Source organism: Orcinus orca, chromosome 2, assembly GCF_937001465.1.
Source record: "Orcinus orca chromosome 2, mOrcOrc1.1, whole genome shotgun sequence".
NCBI classification, from domain to species: domain Eukaryota; kingdom Metazoa; phylum Chordata; class Mammalia; order Artiodactyla; family Delphinidae; genus Orcinus; species Orcinus orca.
In genome coordinates, this window is record NC_064560.1 from 91,883,716 (window position 1) to 91,901,142 (window position 17,427).

The window sequence follows — 17,427 nt, forward strand, 5'->3', positions numbered from 1 at the left end:
TCAGGAAAAAAAAAATTTTTTTTTTTTAAATCTCATGGACAGGTTATGTTACTCTTGTCAGGTCACATTTCCATTTTACCTTCGACTGCCAGGAAGCTCAGAGCCAAATATGCAGGCCATATCTAACAATCTCACAAAATTTTATAACACACCATACTGTATACTGACATTACCTTTGATCTCATCTTATTTTCCAATCCTTTTCTCCTCTTCCCCTAATTTCCTTGTCTATCTCTATCCCTTTTTATTCACTGTATTTGAGAGTTCCCTCAAATTCTTTTTAGAACAAGGTACATTATAAAAAATACATTTAAAAAGTTGATTAATACTACAAAACTATAGTAATCCTGACTGGCATGAGGATGAACACATAGATCAATGGAATAGAATTGAGAGCCCAGAAATTAACCCTTACATTTATGGTCGTTAATTTTTGACAAGGATGCCAAGACCCTCCAGTGAGGAAATAACAGTCTTTTCAAATAGTGCTTGAACAACTGGATACCCATATACAAAACAAGGAGCCGGACCCCTACTTCATATCATGTACAAAAATTAAATAAAAATGAACCAAAGACCTAAATATATGAGCTAAAATTACAAAACTCCTCGAAGAAAATGAGGGAGTAAATCTTTATGACCTTGGGTTAGAGAGTGGTTTCTTAGATGACACCAAAAGCAAGAGCAACAAAAGTAAAGAATAAATAAATTCAGCTTCATTCAAATTAAAAAGGTTTTGCTTAGAAGGGCACCATCATGAAAGTGAAAAGCCAATGCACAGAATGGGAGAAAATATTTGCTAACCATCTATCTAAAAAGGGAACTTGTATCCAGAATATATAAAGAACTCTTACAACTCAGCCAAAGAAAGACAACCTAATTAAAAAATGGGCAAAGGATCTGTACAGACATTTTTATAAGAGACAAACGGCCAATAAGCACATGAAATGATGCTCAATATCGTTAGTCATTAGGGAAATGCAAATCAAAACCACAGTGAGATACCACTTCACACCCAGTAGGAGAGCTAAAATAAAACAGACAATAACAAGTGGAGAAATTTGAACCCTCCAACGCTGCTGGTGGGATTTGTAATACGGTACCCCCATTTGGAATAGAATCTGGCCGTTCCTCAAAAAGTTAAACATAAAGTAATATATGACCCGGTAATTCTACACCTAGAGATGTAGGTGTAGAATTACTAGAGATGTACCCAAGAGAAATGAAAACATGACCACACAAAAACTTTTACACCAATGTTCACAGCAGTATTATTAATAGCCAAAAAGTAGAAAAAACCCAAATGCCTATCAACTGACACATGGATAAACACAATGTGATATAGCCATACCATGGAATTTTATTTGACCATCAAAAGGAATGAAGTACTGATACATGCCACAACATGAACCCTGACAACACTATGTTAAGTGAAAGAAGCCAGTTGCAAAAGACCACATACTGTATGATTCCATCTATATGAAATGTTCAAAAGAGGCAAATCCACAGAGACAAAGTAGATTAGGTTTCCAGGGCTGGGGGGTGGGAGGTGGATGAGGAGTGGCTTCTGATGGGTATGAGGTTTCTTTTGGGGGGATAAATATGTTCTAAAATTAGATACGAGTAACGGTTATAGAATTGTTAATATATTAAAAATCAATGAATTGTACACCTTAAAAGAGTAAATTTCATGGTATATATGCAAATAAAACTTTTTAAAGTTTTCTTTTTAAGGTTGGTTGAATAAAGTCTGGAGTTGTATTAACAGTGACACACTGGGCTTCCCTGGTGGTGCAGTGGTTGGGAGTCCGCCTGCCGATGCAGGGGACACGGGTTCATGCCCCGGTCCGGGAGGATCCCACATGCTGTGGAGCGGCTGGGCCCGTGAGCCATGGCCGCTGAGCCTGCGCGTCCGGAGCCTGTGCCACAACAATGAGAGGCCCGCGTACCGCAAAAACAAACAAACCAACCAAAAAACCCAACAGTGACACACTGATGCTGGTTTCTTAATTTTGACAAAGGTACTGCGGTAACGCAAGATGTTAACACCAGGGAAATCTGGGTGAGGGGTACATGGGAACTCCCCGTGTCATCTTTGCAATGTTTCTGTAAATCTACAGTTATTCCAAAATAAAAAGTGTATCTCACAAAAAGGTGGATCGTATAGAGCTAACTATTATGTAGTTGTTTAGAGGCTGCAGGACTGTAGGGTACCTCCCCTCCGGACTGCAGCTAGTCAAGGGCAGGGTCTAGACCCCACAGATGCTCAGTGCACCAGCGGCAGAGGGGCTGTACATATACCAACAAACTCAGTCCTTTTCCCTCTCGCTCTTTCCTCGAAGTTTTACAATACCGGGAGGTAAACCCTGTCACCCAGGAAGGGGACAGCCCGAGGTGCTGTTAGCTTTCCATCACTGTTTATATACATGCGATTCTGTTTGGCCAAACCCACTGTCCTCTTAAGTCAAACCTTCTGACATAGCCTGCTGTGGGCTGCGGTCCGGGGAAACCTAGCTGGGCATTCCTGACCCTCCCTCCTCATCAGAAGTGGTCATTCTCTTGATGTTCCGTTGCATATACCTTAACTGGAGCCCCGTAGACCTCTGCATGTTTGAGTCTCATCCCCCAACCAAACTGAAGTCCAAGGGCAGAGACAACATTGTATTTACTCCTACTCCCCCAACGTCTCACGGATATACACCCAAGCAATAAACGAGTTCATTCATTCATTCATTCATTCACAGGTGACCTAGGAGAGTTCAGAAAGCATGGGGTAACACCATCCCCAAAGGAAATCTGCTGATCTCAGCAGAGAAGGTCTAAAAAGCAGAAATTCTCTCTTGGTCCTCTCTTTCTTGCGTGGACATCCCCAGTGGGTTGAGGTTTTGTTTTTTGAGAGCACTGGGTGGGTGTCCCCCTCCAACTAGCCTGGGAGCTGTGTGGCTGCGTGTTACCCAGAGACACGGGTGGGTGGCAACTGGGCCGCAGGGGCGGGGGGCGCGGCTTCACACGCTCCGCCAGGCTGACGGCAGCGCTGCTTCCTGTGGGGCCGCTGACATCAGAGGCCGGCCGTGCGCAGGGGGCACGCGGGTGTCCCAACAGCAGGCAGTAGGCGGGGTCATGTGAAGTTCAGCGCTGAGGCTTTCTCAGTCCATTGGGTTTCACTCATCCCCCGTCCATGAGGCGTGTTTCTCCCCCTCCCGCTCTTCTTTGTGTGCGTGTGTGTTTTAATTATTCGAGGGCTCTTGGCTCGCTTTCCTAACCCCACACTAACATTTCTCTCTGCTACTGAGAAACGAGGCATTCCACCCGCTGGAACACAGTCAAAGAGGCCGGGGGAGAATTCCAACTCTGTGCATGAATCCTTGGGGACACGATCAGTGTCCAATCGCTAAAGAGGAGGATGTGAGAATTACACGGCCGCAGGAGAGCAGGAGGCTCTCGGAAGCCACGTGGTCCACTGCCGCCTCCCACCCATTTTACAGATGAGGGTCACTGTCCCAGAGGGTTCCAGAGACTTAACACTGGGTCACCCAGCTTCAATCAGAGCAAAACAACTCAATTTTTTCAAAACTGCTACCACAAAGCATTTTTCAGTCCAGGCGAGCATTCTGCACAAAAAGCATTCCCACACACAAAGAATTTACAATGGAAATTGTGTCTTACAAACCCATGAGAATTTTCTAATCACCAAGCAGTTAAAACTCCAAAGTGCAGATTCGTCCCATGCATTCATTCAACGAGTATTTATTATGTGACCCCTCTCTTATCTGGCACGGTGTTAGGTTCAGAGGACATGACGGTGAATTTGAACTGGTCCCTCTACCTTCAAGGAGAACCTAACTGTGAGACAAAGACCAACCAATGGAAAATAAGCCTGGGACCATTAGCTCAAGATGGCGGAGTTGAAGGACGTGAGCTCACCCCCCCTGAAGAAAACACTAAAATCACAACTAACTGCTGAAAAATCATCGACAAAAAAATGCTGGAACCTACGAAAAAAGATGCCTTACATTCAAACAAGCCTGGAATTATGTTAATATTCATAATAAGTAATAAGCTTCTTTGATCTTCAAACTTTATCTTAACCTCCAGATGAGTGAACTCTCTAGATTTCCACTATTTTCCCTTCTTCCCAAATGAAAAGGAAGCACAACTGTCTATTTCAGTGTATTAAGTCATAAGCCACAAGGCATACGCAAGGGCCAAAAGCTCAGTTTAGAACCAGTGCAGTCCAGAGAACAGAGCTCACACAAGGCAAGACCGCCCTGCAGTCCAGAGCAGTGATGTGTAATGAGTGATCCAGATGCCAGCACCCTGCCAGCCTCCGACCCACAGGTCAGCACCACGGAGCCCCTGCCCTCTAGGGCCTCACTGTCCGGGACTGAAAAGAAAGACCCAGAAACACATGATTTTGTGCTAAGACTTAGGTGTGCTCAGCAGGGATGGGGGGGGGGTGACACTGAGCAGTGGCTGGGAGGAGGGGGTGTCTGGAGGCTGTTTCCTGGAGGAGATCAAGATGGAATTACATTTTGGAGGAAGCCAGTTGAATAGGCTTGGGACATTCCATGGGCATGAGGCAAAGCAAGGAGGCAAGAAATAGCCTGGGGAAGGGTGGGGAAGGCATGCAGAACTCAAGTCAGAGTGAGGATTCTCAACCTTGATGGGCAAAGAGTGACCACTGTGCATTCCAACGATTTGCACAGATCTCTCCCAGGATGGCAGCTGTACTTGAAATCAGTCACCCCACAGATGATATCAGGGTCCATGTGAATCCCTGACATTTGCAGCAAATGTGGAACCTCAAGAGTGTCTCCAGCTGCCAGGTTGGAATGCTCCTTACCAGAGCCACCAAGGGCAAGGCTGAGTGAGAGGAGATGAGAGGCATCATGCAGACCCCAAGGGACAAGCTGAAGTAACCCCAAGGCGCTGGGCGCTAGGATGGCTTCTAAGCAGGGAGTGCCAGGGCAAGACTTGTGCCTTAGAGCAGGGAGTGCCAGGGCAAACCTTGTGCCTTAGAAAGATTGCCCTGGGCAAGTGGGGAGAGCAGATCCAAGGGAGTGGGAGGGGAGGCTACAGGGGGAGTGCCCGAGGCCGGGAGGTTCATCCTCCAGGTGAGGGAGGATGACTGCAACCCTGATGTCAGTGTCATAGAAGCCTCAGGCCAGATAATCCTCCCTTCCAAAAACTAAACTAAGCCAAAACTACCCATGTATTTTAAACAACAGTTGCCACTCTCTCTGCAACCAGCACTAAAACAAATCAAAAAGGAGGGTTTTCTTAAACCCAAGCTGAATGGCTCCTCCTTTCTTCCTGCTTTCTCGGGCCACATCCACATGACGGGGAAAAGATGATGATGGGGCGGGGTTGAAGTGGAGGCAAGGAGGCCTTGTCTTGCAGTAACCTCAGTCAGATGGTCAGTGCCTGGGCTATGCAAACCAACGTGACCTTGGCAGGGCTCAGAGGGGCAGGAGGGGGCCGGGGAAGCCGCTCTCCCATCAGGGATTATTTCTAGCCCTTTGCTGCCGCACTGGCCTCAACCTGCAGTTGACCACAAACTGCATCAGACGAGTAGGAGGATGTGGTCACAAGACTTTCACCTCCTCTGGCACCTTGGAAAGCAGAGATGCTAAACCTCATCCTGGGCAGAAGGACACGTTGCTTAAGTGACGTGACTGGTATAGCAGGAGGAGAGATCTGGATCTAGGGGCTCTGAAACGCCAACCCCCTCTACCCAGATAAAGCTACCTCTCTCCTGGCACTATCATGGTCACTGTGCTTGAAATTCCCATCATTTGTCACTCCTCTCACATCCAAGGTCTAAACACTGACTAATGACACCAAAAGCCTTGGTTAAAGCATGAGTCATTAAAATCAACTTCTTTTAAATTCACGTAGTAAACATTTATTGAGGGCCTGCCCATGGCAGGTACTGTGCTGGGTACTGGGGTGGAAGGGAGTATGATGACTAAGGCTTGGGGACCTGCAGAAGTAGATGGAAGCCAAACGTGCACATGGGGCCTTGTCATCCTGGCTAAGGAGACTAGACTCTACTCCGACTCTCTGGGAAGTTAACCGGAGAGTTTCTAAACCACTGGGGAATGATATGTTTTGATACCATCATTTTGCATCCCCTAGGGTAATAATAAGCACTATGTCATTAGTACCATTAACGCCTTAGTGTGAATTAGGTAGTCAGATGAAGTGTCACCTTGCAAAAGACTGAGATGTGGGACTGATAAGTTTTGATGCCAGAGGAGCGAAGCCAGGAAGAGCCCGCTGCTCAGTGGCCACTCAGTGGGGATTGAAAAGCTGGGGACAGATCCCAAGGGAATCCGGGTGCTGGGGCAATGGCAGCACCAGCAGACATGTCCTCCACGTACCATTCATGCCTGCAAATATTTACTGCGCTCTTGGGTCCTGGGCCCTGGGCATAGCAGAGAATAAAAGAAATGGGCCCTGCCCTCGAGGGGAGGGGAAGACAGACAGGAAACAAATAAGCACCCAGAATTAAAACTACAAACTGGGGAAGCTCTCTGAATGAAAAGAACAGCATGCCACGAGAGTGTAGCAGGAGGTATAATGAAACGGAGGGGCATCAAGGAGGTCTCTCTTAGGAGATGATAGTTAAGCTGAGACCTGATTCACATGTGCCAGCTGGAAACCGTGGGGAAAGAGTATTCCAGGCAGAAGGCACAGCACGTGCAAAGGCCCTGAGGAAGGAAATTTAAGAAGGCCAGAGGGGGCATGGGAGCCCACTGGAAGTAGAGGTCGGACAGGCAGGCTAGGGCCAGACCCCACAGCCTTAGGGATTTGGACCCTCACCCTCAAGGCAACAGGAAGCCCCTGAGCGCTTCTCAGCAGATGTGCCAGAGATCACTCTGGCTGCTGGTGGAGAATGGGCCTGGGGGAGAGGTGGATGCAGGCAGAGGGACCAGGTGGGAGGCAGGCTAGGCCAGAGAGACCCTGATCTGGATGAGGAAGGCATAGTCGAGACAGGGGAGCAGACGGACGTTGACATTTTTGGATGCAGGACTGGGCAGGGCTTGGTGATGGACTGGAGGGTGGAGCAAGGGGGGAGGGGGGCAAGAGGATGACTCCTCCTGCAGTCTGGCTCAGGCATCTCAGGGCACGGTGGTCCTTTCACCGAGCAAGGGAAGACTGGAAGAGGCTGAGCAGATAGCAGGGAGGGTGCAGGGGAGGAGGGCAGATCAAGGCTCAGATTCGGGAGGTGCTCAAGCAAGGCCCCAAGAAGTGGCCCAGGAGAGAGCTCAAGGGACATTCGCAGGCCCTGTGCAGCTTCAGGCAGAGACGGTCACTGGTGGTAGAAAATCCCATGGGATCTCCAGCCAGGGCATCCGAATAAGAGGATTTCTTGGCACCTGCGCCCAGAGACACATTTGTTTCTCCCTCTCGTGCCGTCAGGGAGGAAGGCTTTCTTTCCCTTTTTGTCAAAAATGCAGCACGGGAAACCCCTTCAGCTGCCAGGGTGACTAATATTTATCACTGGTCTATACAGTAGCCATTCTTCAAGGCCATGAAATTCTGCCCATGGTTACAGCCACAGGGCTCTCAGAGCCCTGCCCGAGCTCAGCCGTGCCTCGGCATTCCTCAGGGCTGAGTAACACCACTCGCCTCCCAGAGGGGCTCTGCTTACCCTACACCCACCCCCGCCAGCTTCTCAGCATCCTGGACTCACTGCCTACAGGTCAAGGTCCAGAGTCTCCGCTGCGGCCACGGATGTAAACCATGACCTCGCCCAACCTGCCCCCCGCAGCCTCCGTTTCCACTGCAGGACAGAGGTAGCACTTCCCTGCCGAGAGGAAGGACAGGAATGGCAGGGACTTCGGAGAGCACCTCGGCCAACCTTTTTCTTTTCACAGGAGCAAACTGAGGACCAGAGAAATCAAGTAGCTTGCCCAAGGTCACACGGCAGAGCTGAGACAAAAACTCCAGGCCGGGGCTTATTCTTTGGGGTCCTGGCCATAGAATCAAGGCAGCAGGGCTTGGGTAGGGGAGACAGAGCTGCAGGCAGCTCGATACGGAGACCCCTGGGAGAAAACAGGAAGCAGATCAGGAAAAGCGGCCACTGGGACATCCCAAAAGATCAAACTCTCAAAGAAGTCTGCACATGGGATGCCACACCCTCTGTCCTCTCGACAACTCTCACGTGAGAAGCCGGTAGCCAAACCAAAAGTGGGGGAAGAACTGGGCCTTGGGAGCCAGAAGAAATGCTCCTGGGGAAAGGAGAGCTTCTCTGAGGAGGCTTTCAGCAGGACCCCCAGCTCTTAACAGAAATGGTTTCACTCGTGCAATGCAGTTTACGAATTTATCTATGCCCACAGGTCTCTGTGAAGGGAAGCCCACAGAGGAAGTACTTTCTTGTGTGACAATGACCATCGAGGAAACGAGATAACAAGATAGCAATGGAATACAGCAATCCGGTGTAAACTCTGCCATCGTGCCAAGCCCCCTGCCAAGGTTATCTGCCTACAGCACCTGCCAGAACAGGGCGGGGCTAATGCGAAGTCAACTGGAAAAAGGGCACTGCTCACAATTGGTATGAATTTTTATCACTGAGCGTGTGCAGGACACATTAAAGTCCCTCCTGGGAACCGAGGAAAACGGGGCCTTCACTCCTTTCTAGTCCGAGGTGTTCCTGAACTCAGGAATATGGAAGGGTGACCACAAAATGCACAAGAATGGGGACACAGAGGACAGCTTCAAAGGGCCAGCCTTTCTTCCTAGAAGCTCCATCTTCTTCCATAATCAGAAATGTTGGTTAGTATTTCTTAACCCATCAGACCTGCTACTAACCATGGCTTTATATATTCATTGACACTACCGCTGTGATAAGAAGTGGAAAGTTATTCATTCATTCATTCAAACATTCACTGAGTATGCTGAAATACCAAGTATTGTGCCAGGCTCAGGGGTCAGAAAAGTTGAAAGATACCCAGTCCCTGCCCTGGAAGAGCTCTCAGCTGTCAAAAATGGGGGTGGGGCGGGTGAAAATCCTGAAATCTGATCTCATCTCTCTTCCTGCCTTTGACTGCCACCACTACAAAACCAGCCGAGGCAGACACTTCTGAAAGTCGAAACCTGTTATACACACGTTCTCAGCAACCAGCCCCTTTCCTTCCTCCAGGTTTCCTACCTCTACTTCTGTACCATCACCCCCAAGCATCCTTAAATGTCAACACCTCTGGAAAGGGTGAAATAGTTCTGCCACCTTAAATAGTGCAAACAGCCTCTCCTAACAGTCAAAGCGAGTGCTTATGGAGATCTAGCCGTAAGCTTGGCACAAAGAAAGAGGTCCAGGGTGGTCCCTCAAGGTGACATCAAAGCTGCCATGGCCAACCCACAAGCACGAATGGTTAGAGGAAACCTTCCTGGTTGCCTCAGCTGAGTGCCTGCCACGCAGGAGTGGGGAGTCCACACCTGCCGCCCCCTCCCCCAAACAGCACCATGACCACCAGCGTCAGAGCTGGAAAGGGTAGTGGAGCTGAGAAAACTGGGGCCCAGGGATGGTGAGTGGAACTCAGGGGTCCTAGACTCTGGGTCAGTGGCGTAGGGCAGCTCTCCCTGAGGCCCCTTGCTCAAGCCAGCATTCATGTCAGGTCACAGCTATTGACAGAACACCCACAAGGCCATTAACAACTCATGTCTGCGCAGTGCTCTGCAGGTTTGCAAAACGCTCTCCCATCCCTCGCTCTCTCCCGATCACCACGGTCGCCTCCGGTGTAGGCAGGTGGCTCTAACTGTCCACACGGTGTGTGGCATAAAGTGAGTCCCATGGAGGCTCTGCGACAGGTCTGAAGCCACATCGAACAGGACGAAGTGGCCAGGCCTGTCTAACCCCTCTTCCACAGGGTGGCGGGAAGTGGGGCAGGAGCGAAAAAACGAGCCTGAGACACAGCTCCCGTACGAGGTAAGGTGGTGATGACATTTGGGAGGATGAAGGACACACAGACAAGGTATGCCCCACGGAGAAGGGCCAAGCTCATGCACTCAAAAATATTATGTGCCAGACCCAGGAGTGATTCAGGAGACCGTTTAGAGAAAGGGGAGGGGGTCACAGTGAGCTGGGACAGTCGAGGAAAACGTGACAGAGGAGGTGAGACTCACTTCTAAGTTTTAAAGGCAGAAAGGGACAGAGGAGTCGGGGAACGCACCCCAGGAAACGTAAGGGTGAACCCCAGCCAGGTGGGGGGCGTGGGGACGGCAGGCTGGTTTGGGGTGGGGGGGTGTTATGAGGGGCCTCAGCTGCTGGGAGCAGAGGGCCAGACACAAGGTCGACCCACAAAACGGGCAGCCCTAGAGTCAGCTGACAGCTGAGTCAGTCCAGGGGCTGTTCTACCAGCGAGGGACAGAAAGTTTCTCCAGGAACCCAAGGAAGGTACAAAACATCAGGTGGAACAGAGCTGAACTTAAGGATCTTAGAGGATCTTAAATACCAAGCGCGATGGGCCCTGAGTACCTTGTCTACAGAAATACAGGGTGTCCTGTCCAGTTCTACCCAGTCCGTCCTAGGCCACCGCCTGCTACAGACCAACCAGGACCACCAAGAGGGTCAGAGCTCACCTAACAGAATTCCCCGGGGCCTTGCTCCCATCTGTACCTCACCCACACAGGTCAGCCTGGGCTGGTCCTGAGCCAGCAACTGGGGCAAACAAGTTCCCGCAGATGAGGAAAGATCAGAACCTTCACAAATCCATCCCTGCTCCAGAGAAGGTGGATGTCAGACATACCTTCAAAAGGGCCACACTTTGCACATTTTATGTGGTTTTCACACACTTCTGAGCAAGTGCATGACTGCTGTGTGTGTGTGTGTGAGCATAATGAGTTTCAATAGGGAAAAAACAGTGGGTAAATCTGACTCATCCTACACACACACACACACACACACACGCGCGCGCGCGCGCGCGCACGCACAGACAAGCATTTCCGCAAGGACTCTGATTTGAATAGCACAGCAGCGGGTGGTAGGCCTGGGGGCTGCCTTGGGTCACCTGCACTCCCTCTCAAGTACTCGCCTTCCAGGTGACCCATGAAAACACAATTACACTGTCAACTCCTGGAGGGCAGGAACTGGGTTTGACTCACACTGCCTTCGACAGAGCAGGGGCCTCAGAGCCCTGCTGGTCTGATGGCAGAAATAAATAACCACGCACGCCAAGTGCTGCTTCCCACGATAAGGCTCCCCCAAAAGCGAAGGCCCATTCTGCTCCACAGCTCCCAACACAAACCAGTTCTCATTCGTTCTTCATTCTTTCTTTCGGTCCCTCGGCCCCATGGCTTCATAAGCCACTTCGGTGAGCGCCTTGACAGCTAACGAAGCACTTTCACATCCATCACCTCACTCAGATGCTCACACCAGCTCCAGGACGTGGGAGAAGCTGGGGTATTATTCACAGGCCTTTAGACCATCTTTAGACCATCTTGCTAAGGTCACGTCACTAATAAAACTCAGGTCCTGTCATTCCTTACCCATGGATCTTCCCAAGAGTCTAACTTCCAAGATTCTGGAACTCGATTTCCCTTCTCCTAAGGATTAAATGTACATTGAATTCCATTACAGCTCAGTCTCTTTAAATGGCATCCCCATCATCATCATCATCATCATCGCTGTCGTGCCACCAACTGGGACAGGAGGCTAGAGCCTGCCTTAAGAGAGTAGGCAGGCCTATCTACATAACCAGAGGGTGGGAGAGCCTGGGGGCTTGCTAAATTTGAAACCTTTTCTGACATTCAAGCATTTAAACAGCTCATTGACTCCCATACATAAATATTACTATAAGCTACAGTTTCATTTACCCTGTGCTGGGGCCAAGAGGGTTTGAAAGTAGAGTGAGCACAAATTAGGTACTGGAAAGTTTCTTATTTCCTGTAGTGTCAGATGTTCACAGTCAAAAAGAAAAGAAAAGAAGAAGCAGGGTCACGTGGTAAGTCCCCCATCAAACACCAAACGTATGTGTTCACATATAACTCGTTCCTTTACCTCAATGCTGAGATGAAGCAGCACAACTGGAATTGTTCCAGACACATGCCCAGGGACACAACCCAGGTCTCTGGCTGAGGACCTCCTGACAGCTGAGTCAGTCCAGGGGCTGTTCTACCAGCGAGGGACAGACAGTTTCTCCAGGAACCCAAGGAAGGGACAAAACATCAGGTGCAACAGAGCTGAACTTCTGCGGCCCAGAATTTACCCAGCGGCACAAAAAGCACTTTTCCATTGTGATTTTCCCGATGAAAAGTGAGAAAGGCTAGACTCTATATCCCAACTCCAGGTACTTTGCTCTGTGCCCTGGGGTGAGTCACTAGCCCTCTCTGGGTCTCTGGTTTCTCCTAAAGGTGGAGCCTGAATTGGAAAGCCCTAAGCTTGCTTCAGCCTCACCACACACAGGCACGACCCCCTCCCTTTCTCTCCCACTCAACACGGCATATCTGAACCCAAGTCGGTGAGAGAGCCACCATGAGGAAAATACACTGATTAAAATACACATTGTGATAAAACGCACATAATGGGAAGAGTTACCACTTTAACCACTGTAATGTGTACGACCCAGCGGCATCAGTTCATGCACAATGTCGTGCTCACCCCTAAAGAAAACACTGTACCCGTGAGGCAGTCGCTACGCCCCATTCCACCTCATCTCAACACCCCGGCAACCATTAATCTGCTTCCTATCTCCATGAACCGGCCTATGCTAGATAGTTCATGTAAATGGAATCATACAGCACGGCCTTGTGCGCTGGCGTCTTGCACTCAGCATAACGTTTTCAAGGTTCATCCGTGGTGCTGCATGTACTTCATTTCCTGGCTAAAAAATATTCCACTGTATAGGGGACTATGCCTTTGAATTAACTGCTAAGGAAATCATTCACAAACTTCAGTATTAGTAGTAGTAATAATTAAATGAGATAATGTATGTAAGGTCCCAGGCAGACACTAAGTGCTTAATTAACAACAGCTTCATTCTCATCGTCCTTACCATCACTAAAAGAATTCCTCATAGCCTGCCTCACTCGAGAATCCCTGGCCTGGATGCCCCCTGAGGCCCTACATAGGCCCCAGCTTCTTTGAATAAGTGAATCAAAACATTCTGCCCAGGTACTACATCTTCCCCCAGTTCTCCAGGATGTGAGAACCCCTCGGAGCACCTGAGGAGTAAACCATCCTTAGGCGGCAACAACACAAGCTAGCAAAACAGTGGGACCCCTCTTGTAAGCCATCTGGCTCCTTGAATGTACCAACATAGAACATTGCTGGGGAGATCGTGTAATTCTTCATTTTTCAAAATGACTCACAACAGGATTCCTTGAAATGGTTTTCCTGATACACTTAAAACATAATTCAACTTACACCATCCCTGTTGCAGCAATAGACCTGCTCCATAAAACAGTGCGCGGCTGTTAAGAGGCGAGCTCTAATCCTGGACGACAGCGTTTGTTCCAAGTCAGTGGGATTGATGTTTGCTTTCCCCTCCTTGAAATCAGCAGGCTCCACCTGGAGACAGAAGTCCTGAGTCCTTACCCCACTTTCCAGCCCTGAGACTTCGAAGAGCCCCCTCTTTGAGCGTCACTCTGCTCTTGGTTAGAAGTCACAGCCACTTTCCCTAAGGCTGGTACCAGAATCAAAAGTGCCACAGAGATGTGAATTACTGTTACAGAACTAACATAGGCTCTGTCCACAATTTGGGGCACAAGTCAACATTTGTGAAGCATTCCAAAACACTGTCCCGCTTTGACGGGTAGCTTGAACTTCTTCCAGCTGGTCCCCTCACAGACCAAGATCACCCTCCCATCCCATGCAGGCCCCCCTACTGTAGGCATCCAGGTCTCCCAGTGGGTCCTCGGAGCTCCACTGGGGATGCACGGGGGCCCGGATGCCCACTTCCACCTGTTTTCTGGGGGCTGTGGAGGCCTCTACAACCAAAGCAATCCTCCCCAAGTGCTCTGTGGCCAGTCTTCTCCCAACTCCCATAGCTTGTTTTCTTTAATTAGCTCTCTGTGGCAGGAGAAAAACGCGGCCCCACCCTCGAAATGAGCAGATCTGGGCCTCAAATGTACTCTGTGGTTTGCCTCTGTGCTGCCAAGCTGTTAGCCAGGGAGTGACAAGCTACCGGGGCTTAATAGGCAGGGGCCAGTGAGAAACCCTGCTACAGTAAGAGAGGCCTTTCTCTTCCCAACATCTGACGTTTCTCGCCCACAAGGCTGGGCTGCACCCCTTTCCGAGTCCCTGAAACCTGCGATTGTGGTTTGAGGAACAATTCCAAATTCTGCTGGTTTGCTTTCTCTTTTTTTCTCCCTCCTTCCTTCTTTTTTAACCTGCTCCTGGGACAGTTTACGGTACATCTCTGATCTCAGGGATCAAGGACTGAGGCCCGAGCAATGTAGCTGCTGCGTATCTCCTGACACTAGTGAGCGTTCACCAGAGAGTTCTTCCCAACACAGCACCTTGAATTTAAGCTAAAGAAAGATCGCTACATACGTCATCTCAAATGGGCCCCAACCTGTAAGGCAGGCAGACCCATTTCACAGGTGAGGAAAGTGAGGCTTGGTGGGGAAGGGACTGTCAGAAGTCACGTGACTCGGGGTGACAGAGGATGGAAGGACAAGGACCCAGATCTTCAAATTCCAAACACAACAATTTTTCTCTCATTCTGGTAACTTCTAAAAACACAGTCTAGGGACCTCCCTGAGGGTCCAGTGGCTAAGACTCCACGCTCCCAATGTGGGGGGGCGGGGCCCGGGTTCAATCCCTGGTCAGGGAACTAGATCACACATGTCGCAACTAAAGATCCTGCATGCCTTAACTAAGACTCAGTGCAGTCAAATAAATAAATAAATATTAACCAAAAAAAACACAAAAAAACCCAGAAAACCACACAGTCTAAAGAGCTGCTTAGAAGTCTGAGGCAGAGGCTCCCCGGGCTCTCATACAGAATCTCTCAAGTTAGACCCTGAAGACGCTAATCCTTCGGTCCTAGAACATCTAAGGATTATTTCTTACCTTTTCACCACCATGACCATTGCTATCATATATTCAACACCATGTACCAGACACGATATTAGCTCCTTTCCCTGCACTCATTTCATACCATTTTACAGGCAGGGAGACTGAGGGTCCAGGGGGCTTGAACAACCTGCCTAAGGTCCAATAACTAGTTAAGAGGTGGAGAGGCGATTTGACCCAAGAATTCGGCCTCTAAGTAGCTCACACTCTTAACAGTTACACTACAACTGAGAGACTGAGGACTGCCCGATGAGAAAACCGATCCAGGAAGAAACGACTTGCCCCAGGAGACCAAGCCAGAGCTGGGATTCCAAGTGGGCGTCCTCTCAGCCCACTGCTGGCTTGTGCCCCTACACTAGGCTGCTCAACAATTTGCAAGAGTGAATGCACAGCAGGCCCGCAAAACATCTCCAACAAGGGTATGTTTGTAGCCTCTGAAATTCCTCAACTGTGATCTCTATCAACAACAGACCCCCCATCACCTGGAACATCCTGGAATCTTCAGAGTAAGCGCCAGTGCTCACTTATCCATATGTTGTTTCTTGGCTCTGCAACCCGGAAGAGAGTAGATCTAGCAAAGGACCTGTGTATACAAGACCAGCCTGAGACCCCCCAGTCCCAGGATGCTAGCCAGCGTCAGCTACATAATTTGTGGGGCGCAGTGCAAAGTGACAGTGTAGAGCCCTCAGAGCAAAAAGCAGGAAAACTGTATCATTAATGGTATTAAAATCTAAACGTTTTCCCCTTTCTTCCAGAGTCTCTCTCTTGACGTGCGATAGTGGGTTTTTGTTTTGGTTGGTTTGGGGTTTTTTTCCTATTTAATATCATTCTAAGTCAAGAAATATTAAAACTTTACATTACTGGCATGAATTTTGCCATTCATGTTTATATCGTGCAATGCCAAGTTTTGAATGCAAACAAAAGAGCATTTAACTAGTATGTGAAATCATCAAAATTGCACCATTTGTATTTCACAGCTTAGATACACACATACATCATATGACTTACCAGACCAAAAGCAACACTGCATAAAACTAACTCCACTGTTTTCACTTCATTTCTTGATAAGTGCACATTCTACCGACACTCCCCCCTTGCTGCTTACTGATGAGTAGGGAAAAGCTGAAGGGAAAAGGCACTCTGGGTTGCCTGATCTTTCCTTTCCATTGTATGTCATCATTTTCGGGGTGAGGGATTAGCTAACACCGGCAAGCAACACGAGTAAGAAAGCATATGATGGGATTCCTTGGTGGTCGATGTTTCTTAGAATGACATCACCTTCTTTCTGTATCCCAAACAAGCTCTGGTTCAAGCTCAGGACTGTCAGGGTGGATCGCTCCTACCTCACATGCATGTCCACTGTCTACTGGGCTTCGCTTACAAAACACCAGCTCAAAGAAAATTAAGAATCTCAAGATGTCAACAACAGGCATTAAACCAAGCACGGGGCCCTCCTGAGCGTGGGGCTCTGTGACACCACATACCGCGTGCCTGTGAAGCTGGCCTTGATGCCAGGCATACCTGCGTCAAGGGCAGCCTCAAGACCACCACCAAGTCGGTCCTTTCCTGTGCTGGCAGGTTGGTCTAAAGCCAAATTAGCTTAAGTCCCCACCCCCAGAGTCTGTGGGTCCGAGAAATGTTCGCAACAGGCTCCAATACTGAAACACAAAAAGGATCTGTATTACAAAGCTTACCCAGCTCAGCACCTGACGGGCTGGAACACTTCCCTGGCATTTTTTACCCTTTCTGAGGCTGCCATATTGTGTGACAGTTCCTTTGTCAACACAGTAAAGCAAGTTAGGTGGGCAACCAGCAGCTTTTGATCTGGTAAACACCAAGGGAAGGGAAGAAGGGACCAACCATGTACCGACCCTTAGCAAGGTGACAAACTGCGCTAAGCTTTGTATATGCATTAACTCAATCTCACAACGACCCTAAGAGACAGCAATCATTATTCCCATTTTACTGCTGGATAAACTGAGGCACGAGAAGTGATGTGACTTGCCCAAGACCCGCCCAGCCGACTCAGGCTGTCTTCTCTGGGTTTATCACCAGCCCCCGCTGAGGCTGCTTGTAATATTGTGATTTATAGTAAGAAATATAAATTTGGAACGTAGCTTCTAAAATCCTTGTAATTTCCTATGTAAGAGCCACAGGGGTATCTTTTGTTATAGTAGTTTTTGTTCCCAGTTCCTGAAATAGCTCCAGAGCCATAAAGGTGAAAAGGGCATCTTTTAGTGATTCATAACAAGCCCTTTTCGACCACACCTGAGTTTATGCAAAGCCTCTGTGGATAAGGGGCTGGTTGCCAGGGAAACCAACCTTGCGATTAGAAGGTAGGAACTTTCAGCCTTAGCCCCCCCCCCCAATCCTGCCCCCACCTCCAGAGAAGGGAGACAGGTTAGAGG

At 49.0% G+C, this 17,427-nt stretch overlaps 1 protein-coding gene across 5 annotated transcripts in view; it reads right to left on the reverse strand.

Moving 5' to 3' along the window:
- Positions 1-17,427, reverse strand: part of SMAD3 (SMAD family member 3) — a 120,259-nt gene that overhangs the window by 74,418 nt on the left and 28,414 nt on the right. Inside the window, exon 1 of one of the 5 annotated variants that reach the window (XM_049706656.1) lies at positions 13,367-13,738. The exons of the other annotated variants lie outside the window; for them this stretch is intronic. Within the exon in view, the coding sequence (XP_049562613.1) occupies positions 13,367-13,371 (5 nt within the window). The 5' untranslated portion in view covers positions 13,372-13,738. Of the gene's footprint in view, positions 1-13,366; positions 13,739-17,427 lie in introns of those variants that run through there. 5 annotated transcript variants of the gene reach the window in all.